Source organism: Lissotriton vulgaris, chromosome 3_1 (genome assembly GCF_964263255.1).
Source record: "Lissotriton vulgaris chromosome 3_1, aLisVul1.2, whole genome shotgun sequence".
NCBI classification, from domain to species: domain Eukaryota; kingdom Metazoa; phylum Chordata; class Amphibia; order Caudata; family Salamandridae; genus Lissotriton; species Lissotriton vulgaris.
The window spans coordinates 318,767,896-318,795,404 of record NC_141689.1 but is presented as its reverse complement, the minus strand read 5'-3'; the positions used below and the strand labels follow the sequence as shown (position 1 = coordinate 318,795,404).

Genomic DNA, 27,509 nt, shown 5'->3' with positions numbered 1-27,509 from the left:
GGACGCCCAGGTCCCCGCCCTACAAATTTCATCAAGGGGAACCCCATGGAAAGCCGCCCATGAAGCAGATACACCCCTGGTAGATCTCGCCTGAACACCAGAAGGGCAAGGCAAACCAGAGCCCTGGTAAGCCAAGGAAATCACCGCCTTGATCCAACGACCCAAAGTAAGTCGAGAGGCAGCTTTTCCCCTACCGGCCAGACCAAAGGTAACAAAGAGGGAGTCAGAGGACCGAAACTCAGCAGAACGATCAATATAAATAGACAAAGCCCGTCTCACATCCAAAGAATGGAGCAAGACGTCAGAAGGCGAGGGAGGAGAAGGACAGAGAGAAGGAAGAATCAATTCCTGGGAGGAATGAAACCTGGAACGAATCTTAGGTAGAAACCCGGGGTCCAAAGCAAGGACCACCACGTCGTCCAGAAACCTCAAGAAGGGGGGAGAACAGCGCAACGCCGTAAGCTCGCCCAACCTCCGAGCAGATGTAACAGCTACCAAAAAGGCCACCTTGAAGGACAGGAACTTCAAATCCACGGACTCCAGAGGCTCAAAGGGAGGCAACTGCAAGGCACCCAAAACCAAAGAAAGATCCCAGGGAGGAACCGGGGAGCAGACAGTAGGTGCAGAAAGAGAAAAACTTCGAAACAAACGGGAAACCAACAACCCGTCCGAAGGCAGAAGAGAAGCAGGATCCCGAAAGGCCCGGATAGCAGCCCACTGACCTTTCAAAGTGGACAAAGCAAATCGTTTGTGAAACCCATCCAGAAAAAACTGAAGAATAGAAGAAACATCACAAGAGGCAGTGGACAGGCCCACGGAAGCACACCACAAAGAAAAGGAAACCCAGTGCTTAGAATAGGAGGAAAGCGTGGACTTCCGACGGGAAGCCTGCATCACAGTGATGAGGTGATCGGGCAAACCCCGGACCCCAAGAGACAGCCGTTCAACCTCCAGACCGCCAAGGTGAGAGGCACCAACAGAGAGGACGACTGGCAACTCAGAGGCGACGGGTAGCGGGGCAGGATCCAGGGAGGGCCCACCGCCAGCCGCAGCAGAATGGGGAACCAAGAGCGGCGAGGCCAATAAGGCAGAACAGCCACTACCTGAGCCCCCACCCGCTGAACCTTCAGCAAGAAGGCAGGGATCAGAGGAAAGGGGGAGAATGCATAGAGTAACCAAGGAGGCCACAGGACAGTCAAAGCATCCACTCCCCAAGCCCCCGACTCCGGAGTCCTGGAGCAGAACAGGGGAAGCAGGGAGTCCTTCTGCGAGGCAAAGAGATCCAGCACCGGAGGCCCGAACCTCAGGCACAGCGACCGGAAAATCCGAGGTGACAGACACAGGGTGAGAGAGGACGGGAACCTCCGACTCAAGGAATCTGCAACCACGTTGTCCACACCCTTGATGTGTTGAGCAGAAAGGGCCACCAGATGACACTTGGCCCAACTCGCAATGGCACAGGCCAACAAGTTCAGGGAAAGGCAGCGGGTGCTGCCCTGGTGGTTGATGTAGGCCACGGTCACAGTGTTGTCCGACCTCACCAACACGTTGCACCCCAGAAGACGATCCTTGAAAAGGCGAAGAGCCCTCTCCACCGCCGACAGTTCCCTCCAATTCGAAGACCGGTGTGACTCCGAAGGAAGCCAACGTCCCTGGACCGCCCAAGGACCCAGAGTCGCCCCCCAACCGGAAGCGCTGGCATCCGTCGTCAATACCAAGGGGGGCGGAGGATGGAACCACATGCCCTTCGACAGATTGGAAGAATCCAGCCACCATTGGAGAGCAGACACCAACTCTGGAGACACCGGAACAGGAATCGAGAAGTCCAGGACAGGAAAGGGCACCCAACGCTGAACATGCCACAGCAGAGGCCGAAGATGAACCCTGGCCCAGGGCACCGTGAACACAGTGGCAGACATGCGTCCCTGGACTACCAACCACTGCAGGAGAGGAGCCGACTTCCTGGAAAGCAACTTCCTCAGCAAAGACTGTAGACGCAGAAGCCGGGACTCCGGGAGAAAAACCTTGCCCAGCACAGAGTCGAACACAGCCCCAATGAAGGTCCTCCGAGTAGACGGGTCCAGTGACTTTTCGGCAGATTGACAAGGAAGCCATGGTCCTCGAGCGTACGCATGGTCAAGGAAAGGTGGATGGACATGACCTCCGAAGATGGAGCCTGAAGCAGCCAATCGTCCAAGTAAGGAAACACGGACACCCCCAGGAGATGGAGATGGGCCACCAAAGGAGCAGCCACTTTGGTGAACACCCTGGGGGCGGACCGGAGACCGAAAGGAAGGACGCAGAACTGCCAATGACGACCATCCAGGCAGAAGCGCAGGAACTTCTGATCCTCCAACGCCATCGGGACATGCAGGTAGGCATCCTGGAGATCCAGCGACGTGAATACCCAACCTTCCTGGATCAGGGGAACCACCTTCTGCAGCGTCTCCATTTTGAAAGGTATTTTCTGAACAAACAAGTTCAAGGCCCGAAGATTGATGACAATACGGAACCCCCCCGTGATCTTCGGAACCACAAAGACAATCGAATAATTCCCCAGTCCCCGTTCCAGGGAGGGAACCGGGACAATCGCCCTCTTGTCGAACAGTGACCCAACTCCCTCCAGCAAAGCCCGACGGCGAGCAGGGTCCGCAGGTAAAGAGGTCACCACCACCCCCGACGGAAGAGGAGGGGACAGGAACTCCATCCGGTAGCCCCGTGAAAGAACATCCAGCACCCACTGGTCCGATGTCGTCACCAGCCAAGTCTGGAGGAACAGCCGCAGTCTCCCACCAACCGCGGGCTGACCACCAGCGAGAACGGGCACTGGAACGGAATAGTCAGGAGCGAGGAGCCCCCGACCCACCATCCGGCTGGGGCTTCTTCTGGAACCTCCGAGGAAATGATCTGCGAGTCCCACGCTGGCCCCTAAACGAGGACTGCTGGAACCTGGAAGGCTGGCGAAAGGACCTGGCATTCGAGAAGACGACCCCTTCTGAGAGGTAGTATGACGGAATGACTACGAATGCTTCCTCTCCTTGAAGACCTTATGTAGCTTGGTCTCCAGGGCGTCCCCTAAAAGATGAGTACCAGAGAATGGCAACCTCAAAGCCATAGAACGCTGCGCAGCATCCGTCTTCCAGCCCCTCAGAAGCAAGTTCCGACGGGCAGCCACCGAGGAACCACAAGACAGCGCAGAAGCCCTGACAGAGTCAAAAGCGATGTCCGAAAGGAACTCAGATTGACGCTCCATCGACTCCAGCAACTCTGGACAACTGATCCCCTCCTGCATAGCAGAGAACAAAGTCTTGAAGTCAGCCAGCAAAGACTGCGCCACATATGCCCCATAGACCCCTGACTGCAGTGCCAAGTGAGAGCCAGCATAGGATTTCTTTAGAGCAGAGTCAATCTTCTTATCAACGCCATCCTGCAGGATATTATCATCAGCCATGGAGGGTCGACCAACCAGGGAAGCAACCACAGAATCCACCTGCACCGAATCAGGCAGGGCAACCTCCAAATCCTGCAAAGGATACAGTTTAGACATGAATCTGGGCACAGAAATATGGTCCGGGTCCTTCCATTCCTTAAGGAGGACATCCATGACAAACGGGTGTACGGGCATAGAAGATGACGCAGGCTTCCGAAACTGCGGCAAAACAGTATCCTGGGAGGTACTGGGCACAGGCTCCACAGGGAACCCCATATTCTCCCGAACATGGCAAAGCAGATCAGGCATCAACTCCCTCGAAATGTACTTGCCCTGCAAATTCACCGCACCCAAAGTAGACTCATCAGAGGAAGCGGCGGAAGAAATATCCGAATACAGGGGGGCAGCCTCCCCAGAGCGACCCCCTGCACCCTTCTTGGAAGCCTTGAGACTGGACAGAGTCTCCAAAAGCAGGCGCTTCAGGCGCCTAGAGCCCTCGAACCAGCACACCGACCAGCAGGCGCAGAATCACGACTGTCGGAGGAGGAAGAGGAGGAGGAAGAGGACCGAACAGGAGAGAAATGTTTTCTCTTCCTGTGGTGTTTCCCCATCACAAGCAACGTCTTCAAACACAGGAAAACAGCCACACGTAAAACACAACAATACCAAAGCGTCACAGTATAAACTGAACTCCAGGACAATATATAGGCATGAAAACACTCACCCCCGCAGCTGCAGCCACTTCGAATCCAAAAAGGAGGGGCAGAAAGCAGCCTCCCAGCAGTGGCCAATGAGGAAATCTAGTCATGACACACCCGCCGAAACGAGCCGATGACGTCATCTGGAAGCGCCATCCCGGCAATCAGGAGAGGGGCAGGGAACCCGGAGCCCACCCGGGCGCCCGACCATGCCTGACAGAGTCAAATGGAAATGAGGCGACATCCGGAAGCGTCCCGCTCCCACACCCGGACTCCTCGTCCGTCCGAGGACTCCCGACCCTTCAGGCCGCTGGAAACACCGCCGACCCGGCGCCCGCCAATCAGGGGCAGCCGTACCCGGAGCGAGGGCGTCAACCAGGAAATAGTAGAGAGCGCGTCCCGCCCACAAACACCGGCAAGTGCGGGATGCGCGGGCAGCCGCCTGCCCCTCCCAGCAGCGGTCCGCCTCCAGGCAATGGCACAGGTCCTACCAAGAGACGTTGAAGAAACGGAAATCCAAGGGGACCCGAGAAGCCCCGCAACCCAGGGTCCCCGTCCGGAGGAAAGCACAGGAAGCCCAGCAGCCCGGCTTTTGAAAGGTCCCACGTAGGTCCATGAGCACCCCCAAGGCCCCGCCAAGGAAGTAACCACAGGACTCCAGATGCAGGTAAGTGCCCGGCACTCACCCCAGCGTAACCCATCAGTATTCCGACCGACAGGAAACAAAACAGGATTTGCTTCTGGTGGTGAGGTGTAATATAGCACCTGACAGGAGGGTGGGTGGAGTCTAAAAAGCGTTTCCTGTTTTGTTTCCTGTCGGGTGGAATACCTCATGTGTTATGACTGGGTCGAGGACGAGGGAGTAGAGGTAATTGCTTTTTCTTGGTTTAGTTTCTTCTAGATTTCTCTTGTTTCTCAGGTTTATTGCTTCTTTTGATAACGTTACTGGCAGCAGATGGGTGGACCGCCATGGGTTCTTGGTGCGAGTTGCTGCTCAGGCTGTGCAGGGGATGTTCCCTCTCTGGTCTGGTCAGCCAAATTGTCGCCAAAATGTTATAACTAGTTCAGGATACTTCTAGTTAAGTTACAGGTAGCTTTATTTTAGATATAGCTGAGCGCACACCTCGCCAGCTGACCAGACCATCAACTCACAAGAGTAGAACACTCCGGTAAAAGTTAGAACACTCACAGGTATTCTGACCACAGTCAGCCATGTTAAATGAATAACTAATATACAACCAAAATCTTAGCATATGGGTAGAGAGTAGCCTATGCAGTGTAATGTACTCCACAAGACCATCGAGCATACTCGACACAGTTTTCAGACACCTGGATGAAGCAGGACAACTTCTCTAAACTTTGTATCCACTAATTGCCTCTCCATGGCCCACCCTTAGCATGAATCCTGGAACCGGTTCTGCTTTTCCTCGTTTGGAGGGGTCGCATTCGTTCAGGGTAGGTAGAGATCTCCCGAATAGACAAGAAACACGTTGGTATCACCAACACTAAGAAGAAGCTGAATACACAGCATTAGTTGTATTAATGTGTGTCGAAAATGGTTATGTTTATTAAGGGGTCATTTATTACAATTACAGTTGTTTAACATTTACAGAGTTTTTTGCTTTGCACAATAAATATAAGCTCACACTACTTAACTAGAAAATTATTTTGTTAAAGCTATCCATTGATTCTGTACCAAAAGCGCAAAGAGTCTACGTCTACCTCGTAGTAACGCCAATTTTCCCGGAGCCACACCAAAGAGATGAAAGCGCCTGACCAGCCGAGGGTGAAATAATAGACATAAAAGAAAGACAATGTCAAATAAAGCGGCATGTTAGTGGACACTCACAGCTCCATGTCATAAAGCTTCACCAGGTTTGTTTCTTGCCCTGAGTTGGTGGGTGTTTGATGCGCCCTGGGAGGTCAAATGTAACCTTTGTTCACAGGCGAGAACATTTCAACATGCTCTAGAAATTGTTTTTGGGTTATTATTTTCCTCTTCTAAAGCATGTTCAACATGGCCGCCTCGTATTACAAATAAAGAGACATCGCAATAAAAGACTTCTTTTGTTTCTATAGTTCTTCGTGTATCTGTTGAAGTCCGTTTGGTGATAACATCCGGGTCGCTCAAGATGTCTGCTTACAAGCGAAAACGTGGCTCCGCCGCTGAAGCTAAGAAAAACAAGAAAAAACCTCGGGTCAACGATGAGCAAAAGGCAGCGACCGTTCCCGGGCATGGTGAAGAGCATTGCGTTCCTCCCCCAGTTTCCATGGTACGAGGCTGTGTTTGGCTAATGACCTCAGTCTGCTAGATGCTGTTATTGTTCTATAATATCATCCCCACTTTACTCCTGCATCTATACCATGCACATATGTCCGAAAGCAGCAGCAAGTTTCTAACTTGCAGAGATACATGGCTTATCAGTTCTGTAAAATAAGGGATACGTCCAGCGTAACGTTCTCTCCTTGATTTGCCCAATGTGTGCAGCTGTCGTTGACTCATTTTAAGGCAGTTTTAGTTCGTGAGGCACCCTACAATACTTTGTAAGCTAGTGGTGGCCATGATTTGATGAACTGGCAATGCAATTGCTCCGTTACCTCTAACATTTGGATTGGTGATATTTGTGTAGGTGGGCGAGGCATGTAAGGTGGAAGTCTTCACGGTTCCCTGGTATTCTAAACTGGTTTTGGTTAGTTCCCAAGAAGCTTCTTCGTGGTTTCAAAGTGTATGAGGAGGTCTGTGTTTACACCCTGGTTATAAGAAGACAATATACTTCTTGGTAATGTAGGTACAGCATTGTAGGACTTGAGTTTGTTCATTATGTGTTCACCCCCCCCCCCAGTTGCCCTTGTAGTCTGTTTTGTACTTTATCAAGGGGATTTGGTGCTGCAGATTGTTACTGTGATTAGTGTAAGATGTATGTGTGAAGGCCACACTTTTTAATATTTATTGGGCGGCTGGTCCAGAGTTTTATGGCTTGTAATGAGAACGTTCAAGTGTTAATATTCAGATAGCCTACAGAAACCGCCCTTTCCCCAAATCTCTTGCCCCTTTCGATGCAAGATTGATATGACTGACTTGCGCAGCCGTTCACAGGTGAGCCTGTAAAATTACACCAAGTTGAACACCAGTTTTTACACAAATGTTACATATGACTTTAAATGATTCTATTCATTCATATGTTGTCCAACAACATATATAATTCAAATCTCTTATTTACACAATATGTATCACAGAATCCCAGACTTAGACAAAACAAAAATATGTATAGTTGACATTGCATAAATGTGGATCCCATCACTAAAGAATATGTATGTCAGACTAAAGTCTCTCCTGAGTGGCAGATCTCAAGTGACTAGAATGTTACCACTGGATAATTTGCTACACCCATATCAATTAGATAATCAGAATTCTGATTTATCTCTACATATAAGTACATAAACTATATTTCCCCTCAAATTCTGTATCATATCTAACAGTTATTTAGACAGCTAACACAAACGTTTACCAAGACAAAGTTTAATTTCTCTGTTCCTACCGTACTATAGTCCTCATATCATTTTAATTACAATTGTCTAAGCTTACATTTAGGTAGGTACACAATCGGCTGAAGTGGAGACTGTCAATATTTGTTCAACTTCATGCTCTCAAAATAAATATAACTTTAACAGTAAGGTAACTGTTAGAAGTACAAATGCTCAAGGACACCAGTAGAAGCAAGTCCGTTTATTAACCATCCACTCTCCTCACTGGAGAGTGTCCCAACATTCCATGGCAAGCTTCAGGGCTGGGAATACCAACTGGGTCATAGGAGAAGGGGTGGATGGGGCATACCATTTGGGAGATAAAGTTACAACACATCTCCTTTCCATAGGGGTGACACAGAACAAGGAATGAGACCCACAGAGGTGGGACAGAACTGTACTATGTCACCATTTGAATGAAAGACTGAACACAGAACGTTACTCATGCGTATTTACAATTTTGTCAAAGCTCCACCATTGACCATTCTCAAGTTGAACCATATTCTTAAGCACTTTAGCAATTTTACAAGGCATGTAGTATTTGCTTTGGGTGGCTCCCACTTTGATGTTCTTCCTGGCTTGTACCCTGTCACCTACTTCCCACTGGGAATCCTTCACCTCATGTTTAGTATCATACCACCGCTTGTAATTGTCTTGGTGGAGTTGGACTTTCTCTGCCATTGCTTCCTGATCCACTACTCTGGGCTCACCCCCACTCAGCCAACTAGGATTCAACTTGGTGCAGGGTTCTCTCCCACGCAATGCTACAAAGGGTGAAATGCCTGTGACCTTATTAGGGGAGGTGTGGTATGCCCACAGACACCTTCTAAGGGACCCTTCTATATCGTGTCCGTTGGTTGCAGCTAATTGGATATGTTCCTTTATGATTCTGTTTGCCCGCTCGACTAGACCATTGGCTTTAGGGCAGTATAAAGCTGTGGTCTCGTGTTTGATGTCCAAACCCTTGAGGTATGCACGCATCTCTTCCGAGCAAAACTGCACTCCGTTATCTGTCACCAAAGTCACTGGAATGCCTTCTTCGACAAATACTCCATTCAAGAACTCAATCAATCAATCACGGCATTTGTAAAGCAAGCTACTCACCCGGGAGGGTCTCAGGGCGCTGGGGGAGAGGGGTGTGTTACTGCTCGAACAGCCAGGTCTTGAGCTGCTTCCTGAAGGAGAGATGGTCTTGGGTTCGTCGAAGGTGGGTGGGGAGGGAGTTCCAAGTCTTGGCTGCCAGGTAGCAGAAGGATCTTCCTCCGGCGGTGGCTCTGCGGATGCGTGGTACGGTGGCGAGTGCGTGGCTTGTCGATTGTAGCTGGCGGGTGGGCGTGTAGAAGGTCATGCGGTCGTTGAGGTACTTGGGGCCCAGGTCGTGGAGAGCCTTGTGTGCGTGAGTGAGGAGTCTGAACGTGATTCTCTTGCTGACGGGGAGCCAGTGCAGGTCTCTCAGGTGTCCGGTGATGTGGCTGTGTCGGGGGATGTCCAGGATGAGTCGTGCGGAGGCGTTCTGGATGCGTTGGAGTCTTTTCTGGAGTTTGGCTGTGGTTCCGGCATAGAGGGCGTTCCCGTAGTCCAGTGGGCTGGTGACGAGTGCCTGGGTGACGGTCTTCCTGGTTTCAGTGGGGATCCATCTGAAGATCTTGTGGAGAATGCGCAGGGTGTTGAAGCACAAGGAAGAAACGGCGTTGACTTGTCTGGTCATTGACAGGGAGGAGTCCAGGATGAAGCCCAGGTTGTGTGCGTGGTCTGTTGGTTTGGGAGCGGTGCCCAGGGCCGGGGGCCACCAGGAGTAGTCCCAGGCGGAGGGTGATGATCCCAGGATGAGGACTTCCGTCTTGTCTGAGTTCAGTTTAAGGCGGCTGTTCCTCATCCAGTCGGCGACGTCTTTCCTCCCTTCGTGTAGGTTGGCTCTGGCGGTGGTGGGGTCGTTGGTGAGGGAGAGGATGAGCTGGGTGTCGTTGGCGTAGGAGATGATGTTGAGGTTGTGTTGGCGTGCGATGGCTGCGAGGGGGCTCATGTAGACGTTGAAGAGGGTCGGGCTGAGAGAAGATCCTTGTGGTACGCCGCAGATGACTTCGGTGGCCTCGGATCTGAACGGAGGGAGGCGGACTCTCTGGGTTCTTCCGGTGAGGAACGAGATGATCCATTCCAGCGCTTTCTCCCAGATTCCGATGTTGCTGAGGCGCATCACTAGGGTGCGGTGGCAGACCGTGTCGAACGCTGCGGAGAGGTCCAGGAGGATGAGGGCCGCTGTTTCCCCGTTGTCGATCAGGGTTCTGATGTCGTCTGTGGCTGCGATCAGGGCGGTCTCAGTGCTGTGGTTGGCCCAAAATCCGGACTGCGAGGGGTCGAGGGAGCCGTTCGACTCGAGGAAGGCGGCAAGCTGTTTATTGACGGTCTTCTCGATGACTTTGGCCGGAAAAGGAAGAAGCGAGATGGGACGGTAGTTCTTGAGGTCGGTGGGGTCCGCCGTTGGTTTCTTCAGGAGGGCCGTCAGCTCGGCATGCTTCCAGCTCTCCGGGAAGGTGGCGGTGTGGAAGGAGGAGTTGATGGCGTCTCGGAGATGGGGTGCGATGATGGCGTCGGCTTTGTTGAAGACATGGTGTGGGCGCGGGTTGGTTGGTGATCCTGAGTGGATGGAGTTCATCGTGCAGGTGGTGTCTTCGGTGCTGATAGGGGTCCAGTTGCAGAGGGTGGTGGTGGCGGGCGTTGATTCGGTGGTAGGGTGTGTGGTCTGTGCGTCGAAGCTGTTGTGTATGTCGGCGATCTTGCGGTGGAAGAACGAGGCGAGTGAGTCGCAGAGGTCTTGTGAGGGAGTGATGTCGTTGATTCCGGCGCTGGGGTTGGAGAACTCTTTGACGATGCTGAAGAGTTCCTTGCTGTCGTGGGCGTTGTTGTCCAGTCGTTCTTTGAGTGCCGTCTTCTTGGTGGCGCGGATCAGCTGATGGTGTTTGCGGGTGGCGTGCTTGAGGGCTGTCCTGTTGTCTGTGGTCTGGTCGAGCCGCCAGGCTTTCTCGAGGGTGCAGCAGTTCTTCTTGGATTCCTTGAGTTCGTCGGTGAACCAGGGGGTTTTCTTGCTGCAGGCGTGGGAGAAAACCCTGGGGGGAGTGTGCATATGTGGAGAGGAGGAGAGACTCGGCTGAAATCCATAGATCCGGCTCTATTTGCACCAAGTAGAAGTGGTCTGAAGGCTAAATTGTGACTTTGGTGCTGGAAACCAAGGTTTGAGCCTCTGGGTCGCGTCCACATCCTGTGATTCTGGGTAAAGCTCTTATGCAGAGCGCTCCAATACCTTCGGGTCGAGTTTGCGCTAAATAAATCTACATTAAAAAAGCTTCTTCCAGGTCGCAGGTCATCCACATTGAGGCCGACGCTTCAGCCATTTGTTCCTCTGAGGCAGCTTCCTTTGCCATTGTTACAGGACAGTGTTGTTCACGTTTGTGGAGCCCGGTTGACACGGTGCTGTGCACATCAGAGAAGGAAGTATTTGAGCCTCTGACTGCTTGACGTGTTAGCCCCCCTGCCCAAAGGGCGCCTCCCACTGTGTTGCGAGCGCTATAAAGCACTGCATATGTGCGCTTCAATGTTGTAGTGTTCTCTCAATACACTGTGGATGTTACACCAATATTACTTCTGAACCACAATGTGAATTTGCCCCTTACGATTTTTTCTCTAAAATTAAACTTGTGCTCCAAATAGTATCTGTATGCTCCTGGTGGTTTCACACCAATAGGGATTTTGCAGCGTAATCCGATTTCACAGTTATGCGTAAACATCCCATAATAGCGAGCAACTTTGGATAATTGCACGGTAGCTAATTACATACATTTCGCACTCCCTAAGCAAATTGTGTTTAGGCACCTGTATTTGACTTTTAGTCGTGAATACGTTTTTGCATCCTGCTGTATTGTGCCCATGTTCTACCCTAGAGTACCGGAGAGTATCGGCACTCACGGGCCCAGCTTCGACACAGGTGCTGCTGCGCCATGAACCCTCCCTCGCAGCACCTACTGCGGTGCTTAAAGCAAGCCTTTGAAACAGGGCGGAGGCCCGGGCTGAGCTGGCACAAGAGGGAGCAGCAGCTCTGGACTCCAGGACAGAGCATCCACGTGCGCTGCTGTGGGATTCCTGAGAGAAGGGGTTTGCTGCTGGGTGTTTTCTTTATCTTAGTGGGGGCAGAAAGGTGACTAAAACCTAATGGGCGGGTCTGAGACGTGCTTGGCTCATGGTGATACAACTCTCTAGCAAGCAATTTGCTTTAAAGGCTTGCAAATACTCGCCCATCGGCAATTTAAATGTAAAAAATTTGCACGAAAAAACACCTGTGCCAATTTCCTGATTCACTTTAAGCAAAGAAAACAAGCATTACAAATGCAATTGGTCTCGCGTTTCATTAAGTTAAAGCCATTTGCTTTGCTATAAAATACCATTAGCAAAGCAAATGGCTTTAACTTAGTCAAAGGCGAGACCTATTGCATTTTCAATGCTTGTTTTATTTACCTATGACTTTGGCATCCATTGACAGGGCTGCGCTGAATTTGGCACTCACTTAGCATAATCGGCTAAATTCTGGCATGCCAATTACATTTTTCCCCTGCATGGAACTGAATGAAAGAGTGAGTGTCAATAAAGATGTTTTTCCATTTTAGCTCCTACAGGGATATTTGCTTGCTCCTACATTAACAGCCACTGACTGGATGTAGACTAAACGTGGCATGAAAGTTAAACTTTACCCACAGTCTGCTTATCTTACTCCAAATCTGTTTATTAGTTTTAAGGTCTGGGCTGCTAGACGGCACACATGCTATCTGTTGTAATGCATAGTTTCTTACCATGAACTTTGACTTGAAGCTTGTTGTTTTTCATTGGTTGGCTGTCCTTGTCAAACTCAAATACCTGTTTCTTATTCATATCCCAGCTTCTGAACCTTGTGTTTGTCACTTCTGTGGAGCATTGCCTCTTTACATGTGCGTGTTTGCCCAGTGTCTATGCACAATATTAGAGAACTACTTTTTCGGTGTCGCCTGAGAAATCACATGCGTTGTCACTTGCAAGACATTTTGTTTACTTAAAAAGTCTTGGAGTCTGCTCATTGCTTACCTTTGACTTTTTTGCTATTTGCTGGGTCCTTATTGGTCAGCGCTTGCGTGCTTAACTTCCTCTTTGTCCTCCTGTGGAGCATGCCCAAATAGTGCTTCAATGGCTTGTGTGTGTCCTTCCAGTGCTCACGCTTTTGAAGATTTTTTTTTAATTTAAAGTTTCATTTTACAGCACTCCATAAGGGTGCATGGTTTGTTTGCCTCCACTTCCTTGTTGATTTCATCCTTTTTCATAGGCTATTTGGTTTTCTCTGTTTTGCCTTAATTCGAACTACAATAAACTTGTGGATGACAGAGCACTTTATAAAATCTTATCTAAATCTAAAGATGTTGACAATGGTGGCCCTGTCATAGTGCTTTTTTTATATGTCTCCTAGGCAGCGGTTGTGCTGTCTCTTTGAAACAACATGCTGTATTCAGGCTATGGTCATGAAGCTCTACCTATACATTTTATTGTCTCCTTGCAATGTCTTTGAGAATTCTTTTTATTTCATTGGTTAATTTGTTAGTAGTCCCTCCTTCCTCCTGTTTCGTACCTCCCTTTCTTCTATTGTTACCTCCCACGAGGACAGCCCCTGTTAAATGTATCTTACTCGTCAGGTTTATTTAGAGACCTTGAACTGCACTCTTTTCTTTTTGTTGCAGTGCCACTGCTTCTTAAATGTTCTGTTTACTTAGGTTTTGGCAGCTTCATTTACCATACCCCCACACCCGCAATAATGCTTGACCGCCTCGCATTCGCTGTTCTGTTTACTCCGCTTCCGGCAGTTGCAATGGCGTTTCTTAATTTTTCAATTTAAAGACGCTTTCATTTTTAAAGTGCCCCCATACCGCACTTTTTAAGAATGGCGGCTGCACGACTTTGTTTACGCGAGACTGGCCAAATAAATATTATAAAACATACAAGTCAATTCATGGGCACCGTGCGCGTAACTTTATATGCACAGCGCCCGCTTTCATATTTGCAACACGGGCGCCGCGCTTTGTTTGAGCACGGCGCCCACTTTTATATTTAAAAAAAACTTTTAAGTTGTAGCAGTCTCTGCTGCTGCTCTCACTTATCTTTTGCGGGAGGTTTGTCCTCCTCACTTTGCCCCCACCTACCATGTCGGTGCCACCCCAGTGCCCCGCCCTCCCCTGGGCTTTCACTTGTACGATACAGTAGCCTGGATTTCCGCGGGAGTCTCAGACATGATCAGGTGGGCGGTATTGGGTGAGGAAATGTAGATGGGCAATCCTAAATGTTTGGTGCTGTTACTCGAAGACTTAAGGGAGTGCATAATAAATATCAATATTTCGGCTTTCCCGACAAGAAGCATGATGGCCTGCAAAACAGGTAGAGTTCCCTGGTCAGGGCTAGTTGCTGGACCAATCCATTGTTATCAATGTTCCTTTCTCTGGGCTGCGAAGCTAGGAAAAAAAGGCTTTTAATTGTTTTTAAATCCTGTCATCTGAGGCGCCCTGGCACTTTAAAGCAGTGTTAATTCTTTTGAATGGGCCTAATTGTTTCATAATAAAGATGGTGACTCATCTGGGATGTTTGTAGCAGGAGCACTGTTCCCGGTAATTTGTGCTAGACTAGTCGTGGCAAAACTTGTGCGTCCCCACCTAGTATTGAGCCTGTGCGCACCTCTCAACCTCTTAAGCCAGGTCCGTACAACATTGCCTGCTCGTGATTCAGTCTGTCCACCTCTCACAGTGGGAAGAGACTGGGTGCTTCTGCTTTTTTTCGGGGCTCGTTTCTTGGTTTTGCAGTCTAAGCTCTTTGGATGTGGGTGATTCATGTCTTGTGGGATCCGGCTGTGTGTGCAGGCCCGCTGATGTCTCCTGCGCCTCTCTTCCACAGGAACAACAAAATGAGGATGCCAGTACTGATATAAATGAATAATTAACAATTATTAAGACACTAAACCTGAAGTAAGATTCAAGGCTTGGAGCTGCTTAGTAGCTTTTATTATTTGCTCAATGTTATCAAAAAAACAGTTGGTTCAAAAATAAACAATATTACATGCTAGGTACAAAAATAAGGGGAGAAAAAATCTTTCATTATATCAGACATATCACAAGCATACAACAATCAACCATTCAGGGACAATGGGGGAAATAAGAGGTAATATATTACAGTGAACAATATTTACAGTGAACAAACGAACACAAAGATGCTGGAACAGGCCACAGTCTGCAGTGTATTTCGAAAAGTTTGACTAAAAAATATTATTTACATAAACTGTACATTCCTAATGAAAATTCAAATAATCACAGTTTTTGGTGGGGTAAAGTGAAAAAATGAACACGGTAATGTACAACAACGGGTGATAAGCAGCGAAGCAATTCAAGAGAACTTATCACCCAAGCAGACTTAAGGGTGGTGATGGGCCTACGCGTTTCGAATCCTGCTGCTCTAAGAGAATTCTCATCAGGGCCTTTGATTCTAAAGAGAGAAAAGAAAAATTGTGAGAAAAAAGTATTGGGAAAGAAGTTTTACCAAAAGTGCATTTAAAAGATCTACATCAGAATCTATACTCAGTTGACACCCCCTTCTACACAGCTTACCAAGAAAAGGTGAAAGTACATCCAAATATAACTTTTCACAGCATCAAGGCTGGGGGATTTTTTTGTACCTGAAAATGACCGAAGCAGACCTAAATTACATACAGAACTTTAATAAAGGTGGCTAAGAGATGGCGAAATGTGACAAGGGCTTTTAATATTACCTGCTGAGATACACACAGACGATGCTCTACCAAAGGCGGTGATCGCTTGGAGGGGCAATGGTGATACCTAAAAGGTAATGTGCATGCAAGACATTAGGGCCGGTTTCCTGCAGCTACTGCACGAGAAAGAAATGGAATGGCAGCAAATGGCCTTACCTAATATTCTAGAGCCTATATTTTAGGTCGCTGTCGCCATTAGAGTGGAAGTAAAATTAAGTCCGGGACCTACAAGACAGGAGTGAGCACGGTTTTCAGTTACATGCGGTTGCCTCAAACTTTTAGCATGATAGAAAACAACTGCTTGAATATCTTACCAAAGAGGGTAAACACGCAGTGCGGCAATATGATTTCACCGACGCTAGACTTTGAAGTACCTACGAAGAAGCCAGAGAGGCGCTTGTCAGTATGATTCGAAATGTTACTGGCCGTTAATTGCGTGCAGGTTAGAGAACACGCAGCGGCTTACCGTGATTTAGTAACGAAGGGCGTAGTCCGCCAAACGCGACTCGCAACGTTCAAACAGTTCGGCGGTCCTGCAGTGATATAACATGACAAATTGTCAGCGGACCGTTTGTAAAAGGTTTAGAAAATGCAACTTTAAAAAAGGAAGGGGATTTTACCGTCAACGCTGCAATGCACGCTGCGGGTGGGTAATTAGTTACTGCAACAAAAACAGGAGAATAGAAATTAGTTATACAGCCATAGACTGTAGCGAGCTGCTAACGCGGGGCAAGCATTATAGGAATACTCACTTTAGAAGCTTCAATCAAGGGGCTTGGGCGACAGCGAAACAAAGCGGTTACACTCAGGCAGGAGCGCCTTAGCAGACTGAGCTGCCATACAAACGCCCTTATATACAGGTCATTGATGAGTCCACGCCCACCAAGTATCCTGGCCGGTTTTGGAGAAGAGGAAAGGAAAACCCGGGCCGGAGTGGATGGTCCATGGTCACTTGCAGAGGTTTATAATATGCACAGGTTCAGCAGGCATTGAGGGTCAGGAAAAGAATGCCTATAACTTGAATATCTCACTCAATTCATTCAAGCCTGACACCGCAGTGTCGAATTTCACTATTAAAAGAGCTTCTCGTTTTGACAAGGCTAGGTTCTGATCGCCACCTCGTGGATTTTTTTCCACTTTGGAAATTACAGTCCATTTCAGGTCACTTACAGAGTGTTGCATCCGCGTCCAGTGGAGCACCAAAGGGGCATTTTCAACCCTCCTTTTGATTCTCGATTTATGCTGAGAGATCCGTTGTCGGATCTCTTGATTGGTTTTGCCTATGTACAATAGGCGACAAGGGCATATGCTACCGTAGACAACAAACTTACTCTTGCAATTGCTGAACGATTCATGTTTCCAAAAAATTCCGTTATGCTGAAACAGTGAACCCTCAATCGAGGATTCACAACAGAGGCATGTGCCACATTTGTGGTGTCCAAGGATGGGGGGCATCCCCATCATTTGGCGCAACGTAGCAGGTTTAGATGTTGGCATGGCAGCCCGAACTAAATAGTTCGCAATGTTATTTTCCTTTTTGAAGGCAAATAAGGGGATGTCTACTAGGCTATTATCCAAATCTTTCACTAGATGCCAGTTCTGTTTTATGACTTTCTTCAGATGGTTGGCATTGGGGCAATATGTCGTAACACAAACCTGTCTTTTTAATTCAGGTTTAATCTTGCGTTCTAGGGTGGTCTCCCGTGGTGTCCATTGTGCTCTCCTCATACAGCTCTTCACGAGTTTCTTAGGATAACCTCTCTCGCACAATTTGGATGTCAATTTGGCTGAGTGATTTTGAAAGTCCTCTTTGAATGTGCAGTTCCTACGGACTCGCAGGAACTGCCCATATGGGAGGTTTTCTTTGAGGTTCCTAGGATGATTACTTGAAAACATGAGTGACTTGTTTCTATCAGTGGGCTTGCTGTATAGGGTCGTAGCCAATTTCCCTTCAGAAGGGAAGACTTCCACGTCTAGAAACGCAATCCTTGCGGTTGAGCTGGAAATGCTGAACTTTGTCAGCAGTTCTATCATTCAGCCATTGATAGAACTGGTCAAGGGTGTTACTATCACAGGTCCACGTCATAAAAACATCATCAATAAACCGGAGCCACGCTCCGATGTATTGACTGAAAGGGTTGTTATGATAGATGTACGCCTCTTCATACATTGCCATAAATAGTACCGCCAATTCAGGCGCAAAGGGGCAGCCCATGGCTACTCCTTTGGTCTGGTAATAGTAATCTCCATTAAAGCAGAAATAATTCTTCTTTAAGGCGAATGCTGCTAAGTCAACAATGAATTTGGTGGGCACCTGCATGGGTCTTGGTCGGGAATCAAGGTAGTGTGTCAGAACTGCTATCGCCTCATCTTGAGGGATCTGGGTGTATAACGCAGTTACGTCCAGCGTGACTAGTCTGTCTCTGTCTTCGCGAAACTCAATGCTTTCGAGTTTGTTGATAAAATCAGTAGTGTCCTGAAGGTAGGACTTTACACTGATCATGAATTCTTTTAAGAAACAGTCTACATATTTGGCTGCCGGCTCCAATAAAGAGCCACATCCGGCAACGATGGGTCTGCCAGGGGGATGATGTGGATCCTTATGAACCTTAGGCAATACGTAAAACATCGGCACTTTGGGATGTAGATTTTTAAGGTATTCAAGCTCTTTAGGTCCGACAAAGCCAAGATCAAAACCTTCTTGTATGATGGTGAAAAGTTGATTTTGAAGCTCAGAGGTAGGGTCTTTGTTTATTTTACGGTAGCAGCTGCTGTCAGCCAGCTGTCTCATGACTTCGGTAGTATAGTCATTGATATCCCATACCACAATTGCTCCGCCTTTGTCGGCCTGTTTATTATGACCGTACTGTCAGTTTTAAGATTATTCAGAGCTGTCATCTGTGCCTTAGAGGTGTTAAATTTAACGTATTTCCTTTCTTTTTCCATAGCTGAAATAGCTGACAATACACTCTTTTCAAATGTCAGAAGGTTTTTTGGGACTTTGCTAGCCGGAGGACAAAAAGTGGATTTATTCCTAAGGCCAGTTACCTCCATGGACTGGTTACTGGGGGTATCTTTGAAAAACAGAGTTAGTCTTAACTTCCTGCAGAATTCAATAAATTCTGACTTCATTTTAACGAAGTCAGTTTTTTTGGAAGGGACAAATGACAGGCCTTTGGCCAACACGTTTTCCTCGTCAGCTGTCAACACTCTCTTGGATAAATTGAAAATAGGCGACATGTCTAGTTTTTGTAATGCTGTCGTCTGGTTTTCATTTCCCAAGGGGTGTTGATTCTCACTCGACCCCTGGGTAGTGATTGACCTCTCCCTAAAAAATGAGGATTTGACGTTTGATTTGGTTGTTGTTGGTTGGCGTTCCAGTTGCGGTTCCTATTTGGACGATTGTAATTACTGGTGGAATCACTGTCAGTTTCTGATGATGATGTATCACTGAAGGAAATAAACTGCTTCCGTGATCTTCCCTGGTTTCCTTGAAGGAAACGTCTCGATTCTGCCTTGGAATAAGAGTCAGCCTGCAAATAGGGGTATATGTTATCTAATGAAAAACCCTTTTTGTCCTTCTCAAATTGGTTTGATTTTTGAGTTATCGTATAGTCTTTAAACTCTTGTACTTCTTTGTTAACTTTGTCCAAGAGAGCCTTAGCATCAGCTATGGTGGGGTTAATACTAATATCTGACTCTAGTTTGGAGATTTCGGCCAATTCTTCCTTTGATATACGCGCAGCTGTCTCTACTGTTAAAACCATCAAATCTCTACTGCATTTGGTTTCTATCATAGAAAAACCCTTCTTGAATATCGGATCCTCTGTGAAGATTACAGGTATGTTTTTAATTTGCAAACCGGCAGGAATGGTGCCTTCCCGGAGGTGTTGCAACAGGAAGTGACCATGGAGGTCAGTCCTTATCTGCTTCTTCTTAAGGCGGATTAGTTTATCCGATTCATTAGATGTTGTAGCTGTTTCGCTTAGGGTAACTGAGGAGAAGACAGGTGGGTCACTGAGGAAGTTTCTGATGTGATCCTCCGTATAGGCAAAAGTGTCTTTTTCTGCCATTACTCTGGAAAAACAGTGGAAAAAAGGAAAGTTTTAAAGACCTATATCAGGAAAAAGTAGAAAATTAGCATGTACATGAAACACAATCTCTCTATTAATGTGACATCTAAGGGTAGCCTAAGGTCTATCCTTACTTCAAATGAATGAACCACAAAGCCTCGCGGGCCAGCGCCCGCTATTAACACCAGAAAACTACAAAGGGATGGCTCTAATCAGTATGGCTGAGCCGGTATCTAGAACAACAAAATGAGGATGCCAGTACTGATATAAATGAATAATTAACAATTATTAAGACACTAAACCTGAAGTAAGATTCAAGGCTTGGAGCTGCTTAGTAGCTTTTATTATTTGCTCAATGTTATAAAAAAAACAGTTGGTTCAAAAATAAACAATATTACATGCTAGGTACAAAAATAAGGGGAGAAAAAATCTTTCATTATATCAGACATATCACAAGCATACAACAATCAACCATTCAGGGACAATGGGGGAAATAAGAGGTAATATATTACAGTGAACAATATTTACAGTGAACAAACGAACACAAAGATGCTGGAACAGGCCACAGTCTGCAGTGTATTTCGAAAAGTTTGACTAAAAAATATTATTTACATAAACTGTACATTCCTAATGAAAATTCAAATAATCACAGTTTTTGGCGGGGTAAAGTGAAAAAATGAACACGGTAATGTACAACAACGGGTGATAAGCAGCGAAGCAATTCAAGAGAACTTATCACCCAAGCAGACTTAAGGGTGGTGATGGGCCTACGCGTTTCGAATCCTGCTGCTCTAAGAGGATTCTCATCAGGGCCTTTGATTCTAAAGAGAGAAAAGAAAAATTGTGAGAAAAAAGTATTGGGAAAGAAGTTTTACCAAAAGTGCATTTAAAAGATCTACATCAGAATCTATACTCAGTTGACACCCCCTTCTACACAGCTTACCAAGAAAAGGTGAAAGTACATCCAAATATAACTTTTCACAGCATCAAGGCTGGGGGATTTTTTTGTACCTGAAAATGACCGAAGCAGACCTAAATTACATACAGAACTTTAATAAAGGTGGCTAAGAGATGGCGAAATGTGACAAGGGCTTTTAATATTACCTGCTGAGATACACACAGACGATGCTCTACCAAAGGCGGTGATCGCTTGGAGGGGCAATGGTGATACCTAAAAGGTAATGTGCATGCAAGACATTAGGGCCGGTTTCCTGCAGCTACTGCACGAGAAAGAAATGGAATGGCAGCAAATGGCCTTACCTAATATTCTAGAGCCTATATTTTAGGTCGCTGTCGCCATTAGAGTGGAAGTAAAATTAAGTCCGGGTCCGTACAACATTGCCTGCTCGTGATTCAGTCTGTCCACCTCTCACAGTGGGAAGAGACTGGGTGCTTCTGCTTTTTTTCGGGGCTCGTTTCTTGGTTTTGCAGTCTAAGCTCTTTGGATGTGGGTGATTCATGTCTTGTGGGATCCGGCTGTGTGTGCAGGCCCGCTGATGTCTCCTGCGCCTCTCTTCCACAGGAGTCCTGGTGGGAGAATCACCTGCAGACCGACTGTGTTTATTTTGTGAAGTTGTCATTAATTTTTGCTTTTCAGCCTGCTGCTTTGCAGATCCTTGCGGTGTAGTGGCTAAACTAGTAACTGGCAGAAATAATTGTGTTATGTGATAAGTTATACATGCATAAAACTCAGCACCTTAATATTTGCGATGCTAGAGCCACTAGTGTCGAGAAGGGAAGGTGTGTCGCTTTGCAGAAGAAAACTGTCAGCAATATTAGGGAACACTTGCGCCATAGTATTTAGAAATTCTCGGATCAAAGTGTGAAAACAATTTAACATATTTATTTCATTTTGGAAGTTCTGTGACGTGGCGTGTGAATGGTTGAGCTTTGTGGGGGCAATGTGAATTGGTCTTTCCTTGCCGGCCATTGTGACATCTGCCACCCTGCAGGGACTTGTATGAATGGTTGTCTCTCTCTGTGCACAACATACAGTTAGTGTTCATGGGGGTAATGTCACACACAAAAGATTAAATTGTAGTTTTAGTACTATGGAAAAAAAATAGAAATGCTTCCCTGGCGAGCTGAACCGAATTTAAATCTGTGTAATTGACATGGACAGAATGAAATAAGTACAGTGATGTCTGTCTCAGGGACATGCATAGTGGCTTCTTAAGAAATCCGATAGGTATTCTAGATTTCCTTTATGCTGCAGGTAGTAATCAAGTGCTAGGTTAGGCTGAACAAACTGTGAAACTTACTACTACCCAGTGTGATGGGTTTTCCCCTAATTTCCCATGTTCCTGGCATTACTTGCTCCAGGTGGCGACAGTAAACAAGCATTTGCAATGCAATAGGTCTCGCATTACTGACACTTTGAGCTATTGCATTGCAAATGATGATGATCGTTAGTTTTTTTTGGTTAAAAGAAAATATCAAAGCAGTAACATAAGTAATAAAATAAACTCTACAAAAGCAAGAAAAGGGTGCAGTACCACAGGCTGTTACTAGGTGTCCCTGTGGAGTTGTAAAGGGACCTCTATTAGCCACATAAGCGCCTGCACCCCATCTTATGCTATTGCTGGGATATTAAAAATCCAACAATCATTATTATTTACAGCGCCAAAACCTCAAACTTTCAATAATGCGAGACCTATTGCATTGAAAATGCTTGTTTCTAACTTTTAGCCATGCTGCACAGCAGCAGTGCTGGTAAGTCATATTGGATTTGCCAATGCTTGTTTATTTTTGTGTAAGCACTTGGCAGAGAGTGCATCTCTTTTCGAGCCTTCTCCCTTGTGTACTACTTTTCCTCTCATGCTGCTGCCTGTCCCTATGGGCTTCTCCCCACCACTCCCTATTTCATGTGTGTGTGTGTGTGTGATTCTCCATGTTGCTTCACTCCGCCCTCTCCTGTCTATTTCCACATCCCTTGGCCTCTCTATCTTACGTCTGCATTTTACGCCCTGTCTGTGTTGCATGCACATTTCAAGACCATACAGCTTTATATAATAATTCTTGTCAGTCTAGTAATTGATGAATACTGCTGGTTGAGACAGAACATGGACGAGATGGAAATCGTGATTGTTGGAGAGAATCTATAGAGCAATACAAATTTTGACCACCTGATTTTGGGCCATTTTCCATATATCCAATCATAAAAGCCTCCGCGTAAAAAAATATGGTTTTACCTCCGATGGGCTGCCATCTCTGAGTGGTTGTATCATCCGTCTCCTTCCATCTGAAACTTCCTCGTACAGTGCTTTCGTTACTTCCTCGGATTGTAAATAGCTGTGCGTTTGCTATTATAGGACTCCGACCAAATTATTGCAGCAGTTTGTATTTAGGAATGAAGAAGTTCCTTCTCACCATACTCCATGCAATATAAAATCAAGCAGCAGGATTAGTCACTGGTGTGCTGAGATGTAGTTGAGCATACCATATCATAATTGAGCTTCACTGGCTTCTTCTGCCCAGCAGATATTCAAAACACTCTTTCTTATAAATCTCTCTCTGTATGGTACAATACCTACTTTCACTTCTAACGAACTACAACAATTCACCCGTCCTAGACATTTACGGCCTCTGATTCAGTTTCGCTTATTGCTTCCTGATCCTATTGCAGCTGTGTCTGTGAATTCAGCTTTTTGTATTCTGACACAGTCATTATGGAATGTTCTTCCTCTAAAGAATCAATCTTTGTTAAATCTTCAAATGTACGGGAAGGCCACGTGTTTCGCCTTAATTAGAGCACAGAAAGACCTGCTGTTGTCAATGCTTTGTAAAATCTTTTGTAAATGTAAAGACATTGCCAACAATGTTTGTTGCTGTTGTATCAGCCTTATTACATTTCAAGTTCAGCTTAGCTTTGTATGCCATTTTAAAGTGCCTTGAGAATTGAAGCATATCGGAGGACAATATTAGTATTTCTTTTCTCCCTCTTTTTTGCAATGCAAGTTTGATATATCGACTAATATGGACAAATTGTTGAATACAACATTGAGTAGCTATTTATTATGTCTCACAAATGTTTCAATATTTGTTCTAAGTTTAAGTAGATATGTGATCGTGATTAGTTGTCAACTAGCTTTTTGAGAAATTATGTTCTTGTTATAATAGATGCATATGGAGAAAAAAATAATGATTTGGTGTCCAGCTGAGTGCCTTCAAGAAAAGTGATACAAGTCCTTAGAACAAAGCAAACTTTGGATTTCTTTAAAAAAAAAAATATGGGTAGAGTGGGCCATTAACATTTTCACCCTCAATTTCACTTGCTTGTGAGAATTTAAGAGGATTTTATTTTTGCTCCAGCTTTTTGGTTCTTCTTAGGTCCAAGCATACTTGTTTAACTTAATTACTTTAATTTGGATCAGGATTGGTTCTAATGCACATCAGCCAAAGGTTTTTCATGCTTATTTAAGCTCTTAATGGTTTTATTCAATATAATTCCAATAATTTTCATGTCACTGGTTCGGGGGCTAGAAAGGACTGAATATGCCACCTAGCTCTGTAATTGCTAATTACTTTCTGTTCAGTAAAATGGGTTTCTTGGGAGACCGCAGTGTGGTTGATGATTTTTGTGATGCTACTGTCATGACTGAGAGTGTTACCCCCCTCCTTCCATGACAAACCATTTAGAACTAGTGATCTGCCCTGGTGTATAGTGATATGCAGTTGTTAGTCTTGTAGTGAAACCACCTTCTAATCGGGATAGAATGAATGGATACGGGAGTGGGGGAAAGAGGGTCGACAGGGCAATATGAGGTTGTTCAAGCCTAGCCGTTTTCATGGTGGTGTTGAGGTAACAATGAAAGTGTTTTATGGACATGTTTTTTCATTTCAGGGGAGATGGAAGAACAAGGAGCGTGTGCTCGTATTTTCTTCCAGAGGAATCGATTATCGGACAAGACATTTAATGCAGGACTTAAGAACATTGATGCCACATTCTAAAGCAGGTAGGCACCCTGCTGTAAACTAAACCATTGATGTCGTAATCCTGTTGTGCTTTCATGTTCATGAACTTCCAGTGAGGTCTGTTATTGTGCGAACGAATCATTTTGGGAAATCCTCAAACCCTTCCACATTCCTCTCTGATGTATAACCCAATGCCCCAGCCCTCCCTCTGCGCAATCTCCCTTCACTAATATAAATGTCATATCTTCCACACTTGCAATGGAGCACCACCTTTATGTCCCTCTAGTCATGCTTCATTGCAAGTTCTAATGTCCAGAGCTATTTGCCTATGTTTAAATGCACATTTTGTTTCCTATGTATATAGAGGGGAGATGTAGTCTAGTGGTTGTGCTACAGACTTTGTAACCCAGGCAACTGGGCTCCTGTCTTGGCTTCAGGGCTTGATTTTTTTATAGTTGAAAAGCACACCGGCCACTGGCTAGGTTGCGATAAATCATTTATTGATGGAACAACACGAAGGAAAGAGGCTTCCTAATCCCACCGTTTATACTCATAAACGCCTTGATCATGGGAGGCAGTCTCTGAATTTTGAATTTCACACACGTGGTTTGCTTTTAGACAGAGACCGTATTCTTTCACAAAGTGCGCAAAGGAAAACATTTTAGACTTTAAATGAAAGAGAGCGCCTTGATCCAATGTCTATGAATACCTATTGTGCGCTCCAAACTTTCTTTTCATGTCTTTTCCAAAAAGCAAAATAAAGTCTGCCTCGTTGCACAGTTCGTTATTTAATAATCAATCGAGTGAGTGAATATTACAGTTTATGTAAAAAGTAAATGACAGAATGTCACTCCAGGTAGTTTTTAATATGCACAGCAGAAAAGCGTGTACACCGTCGGATGCATTTCGACTTCCAAAGCGTCTGGCGCTGTACACACTTGTCTGCCGTGCTGCTTAATGACTTTAACACTGCTTGGAGTGCTGTTCTATAATTTACGGAACCTGTTTGAATATATACACGCGCGGGCGTTTAACGAGCACCCCAGAGTTCTAGGTTGTAAGTCATCTTTGCACACTGAATGGAGGATGTATGTGTCTGCACTGAAACGCGTCAGGCGAATGGAGAAAAAACATGGAGCTGTAACCCTGTTCTTTTGGAGAATAAAAGTTGTACTTACCAACTGGAGAAGTGCGTCTTCATGCAGGGGGCACCTTTTGTAGATATATATAATATAAATGTGTGTGTGGTTTTTAGGTTTCGCCTGGGGAACGGAGCGTAAGCTCCGCCCCCAGAGAAATCTGTAGTTTCCAGTAAGGACTCTTGAATACGCCCCTCTGTTCGATTGGCTAGCTCCATAAATGGAGTCTAGCCATTGGAACAGAGATCTGTCCGTCAAGGCCGGACCAGATTCGGGGGCGCTCCCGAGATTTTTTCCATGGGCGTGGTTTCACTCTCCGTGGCGTGGTTTCACTCTCCGTTGAGCGCTTGTGCCCCCAGGGTTAAGTAACCCTATGGCAAGTTCTGAAGAAGCTATCCTGCCCTGTGACCCAGGGCGCCGTAAATTTCCGTGGCCGGACTTCACCGCCGCAGCCTGGGGTCCGCGAAACCAACCTGCAGCTGTTCGGCATCTTGGCCGATGCACGAAGGGGCCGCGGCCGCATTTTTAGCATCCTGGAGGCTCGTCGGCAGAGGCGCGCTCTGATTGGCCGCTGCAGTGGGCCTGTTCCCGTGAGCTGCGCCACCATTGGTTGAAGTATCGCCGCGTCATCAGTATCTGCCCCGGGAGCCGCGCAGTGAGTGGCTGACTCCGGGGAACCCCTTGACGTCATCGAAGGCCAGTGGAAGCTGCGACCGGATTGGACCGCCGCTCGGGAGCAGAGAAGCTGCGACGGAGGCCGTGCCTGTGGGGGTGAGTCTCCGAGTGAGATCGCCGGCTGAAGAGAGCCACTGACCGGTGAGTGAGCACACGAAAGGGAGGGGCGCCGGGACACATTGTCGGTGTCCGCCCCTCCCCCGCAGTAGCGCGAGCTCGCGCTGGGGGACAGAATGTGGATGCAAAATAGTTTAACAATTAACTCATTCGGTGCTTTTCAATGTCCGAGGAATATCTGGTGACATTTATAACTGAACGCACAATTTTGTCATGCTTTACCTTAACTCGGTGACTTGGTTCATACTGTAATTTGTCAAAATGCCTCTCACATCTGCGAACGTCTTGGAATTTCGCACAGTGAAGCGCACTGCCGGAACAGTTCTGCTTGCGAAAATTCACCCAGGGTATATAATATATTGCATGTTTTCTGATCAACAAGTGCTTTTGTGGCACTTAGGCTTCTCAGGCAGAAGTGGATGTGTTGCTGTCCGGGACATTTCCCGTATGGATTTATCTGAGTGTTGATGCCACTGGTGGTGTTCTATGTATGTGTCATCGTTGCTAGTAGGCGATATAGGCACCCTGGACAGTGAGGCAATTTTCCTGCCATTCATAATGACTGAGCTGATTTTTTTCTGTGAGGATTCAATTCTAAATTTTGTATTTACCGGTGAGTGAGCACACGAAAGGGAGGGGCGCCGGGAGACATTGTCGGTGTCCGCCCCTCCCCCGCAGTAGCACGAGCTCGCGCTCCTTGTGCTTGAGACTTGCAATGCACTTAGAGCAGACAAGAGGGTTTTATTGGGGTTTGTTCTTCTGTACGCATTTATCGAGTGCGCCCCAAAGCAGTCTTCGGCCCGAGGAGCCGTGAAGATTAGAATATGGGTTATCCGCTTTTCTGACTGACCATGCATTTGATTAAATTCCACCACTTATCGAAGGCGCTGGTGAATGTTGATTTCCAGTCAGAAAGAACTGGTGGTGTGCCTAAGAATAGGAGGAGGTTATTAACGATGAGATGTGGGGGTCTCAACCAGGTGCACAGGGATTGGCATGAAGCCCTAGGACAGGTGGTCAGAGAAGCAAATTCTATTGGGACATTTGTGATATGAAGTAGCAGATCCTGGATTGTTGTCCAGAATGCACGTGTCACCTGCGTGTAAAAAAAAAAAAAGA

General features: G+C 46.6%; 2 protein-coding genes across 2 annotated transcripts in view; one reads left to right on the top strand and one right to left on the bottom strand.

Annotated features, from left to right (window-relative positions):
• Nucleotides 1-5,908, bottom strand: part of NDUFAF7 (NADH:ubiquinone oxidoreductase complex assembly factor 7) — a 55,152-nt gene extending 49,244 nt beyond the window's left edge. The window contains exon 1 of the mRNA XM_086960513.1: nt 5,851-5,908. The gene's annotated coding sequence lies outside the window, so the exon portion shown is untranslated. The remainder of the gene's footprint in view (nt 1-5,850) is intronic.
• Nucleotides 5,245-27,509, top strand: part of BRIX1 (biogenesis of ribosomes BRX1) — a 75,772-nt gene continuing 53,507 nt past the window's right edge. The window contains exons 1-2 of the mRNA XM_086960514.1: nt 5,245-6,401; nt 24,389-24,500. Of these exons, the coding sequence (XP_086816640.1) occupies nt 6,261-6,401; nt 24,389-24,500 (253 nt within the window). The 5' untranslated portion in view covers nt 5,245-6,260. The remainder of the gene's footprint in view (nt 6,402-24,388; nt 24,501-27,509) is intronic.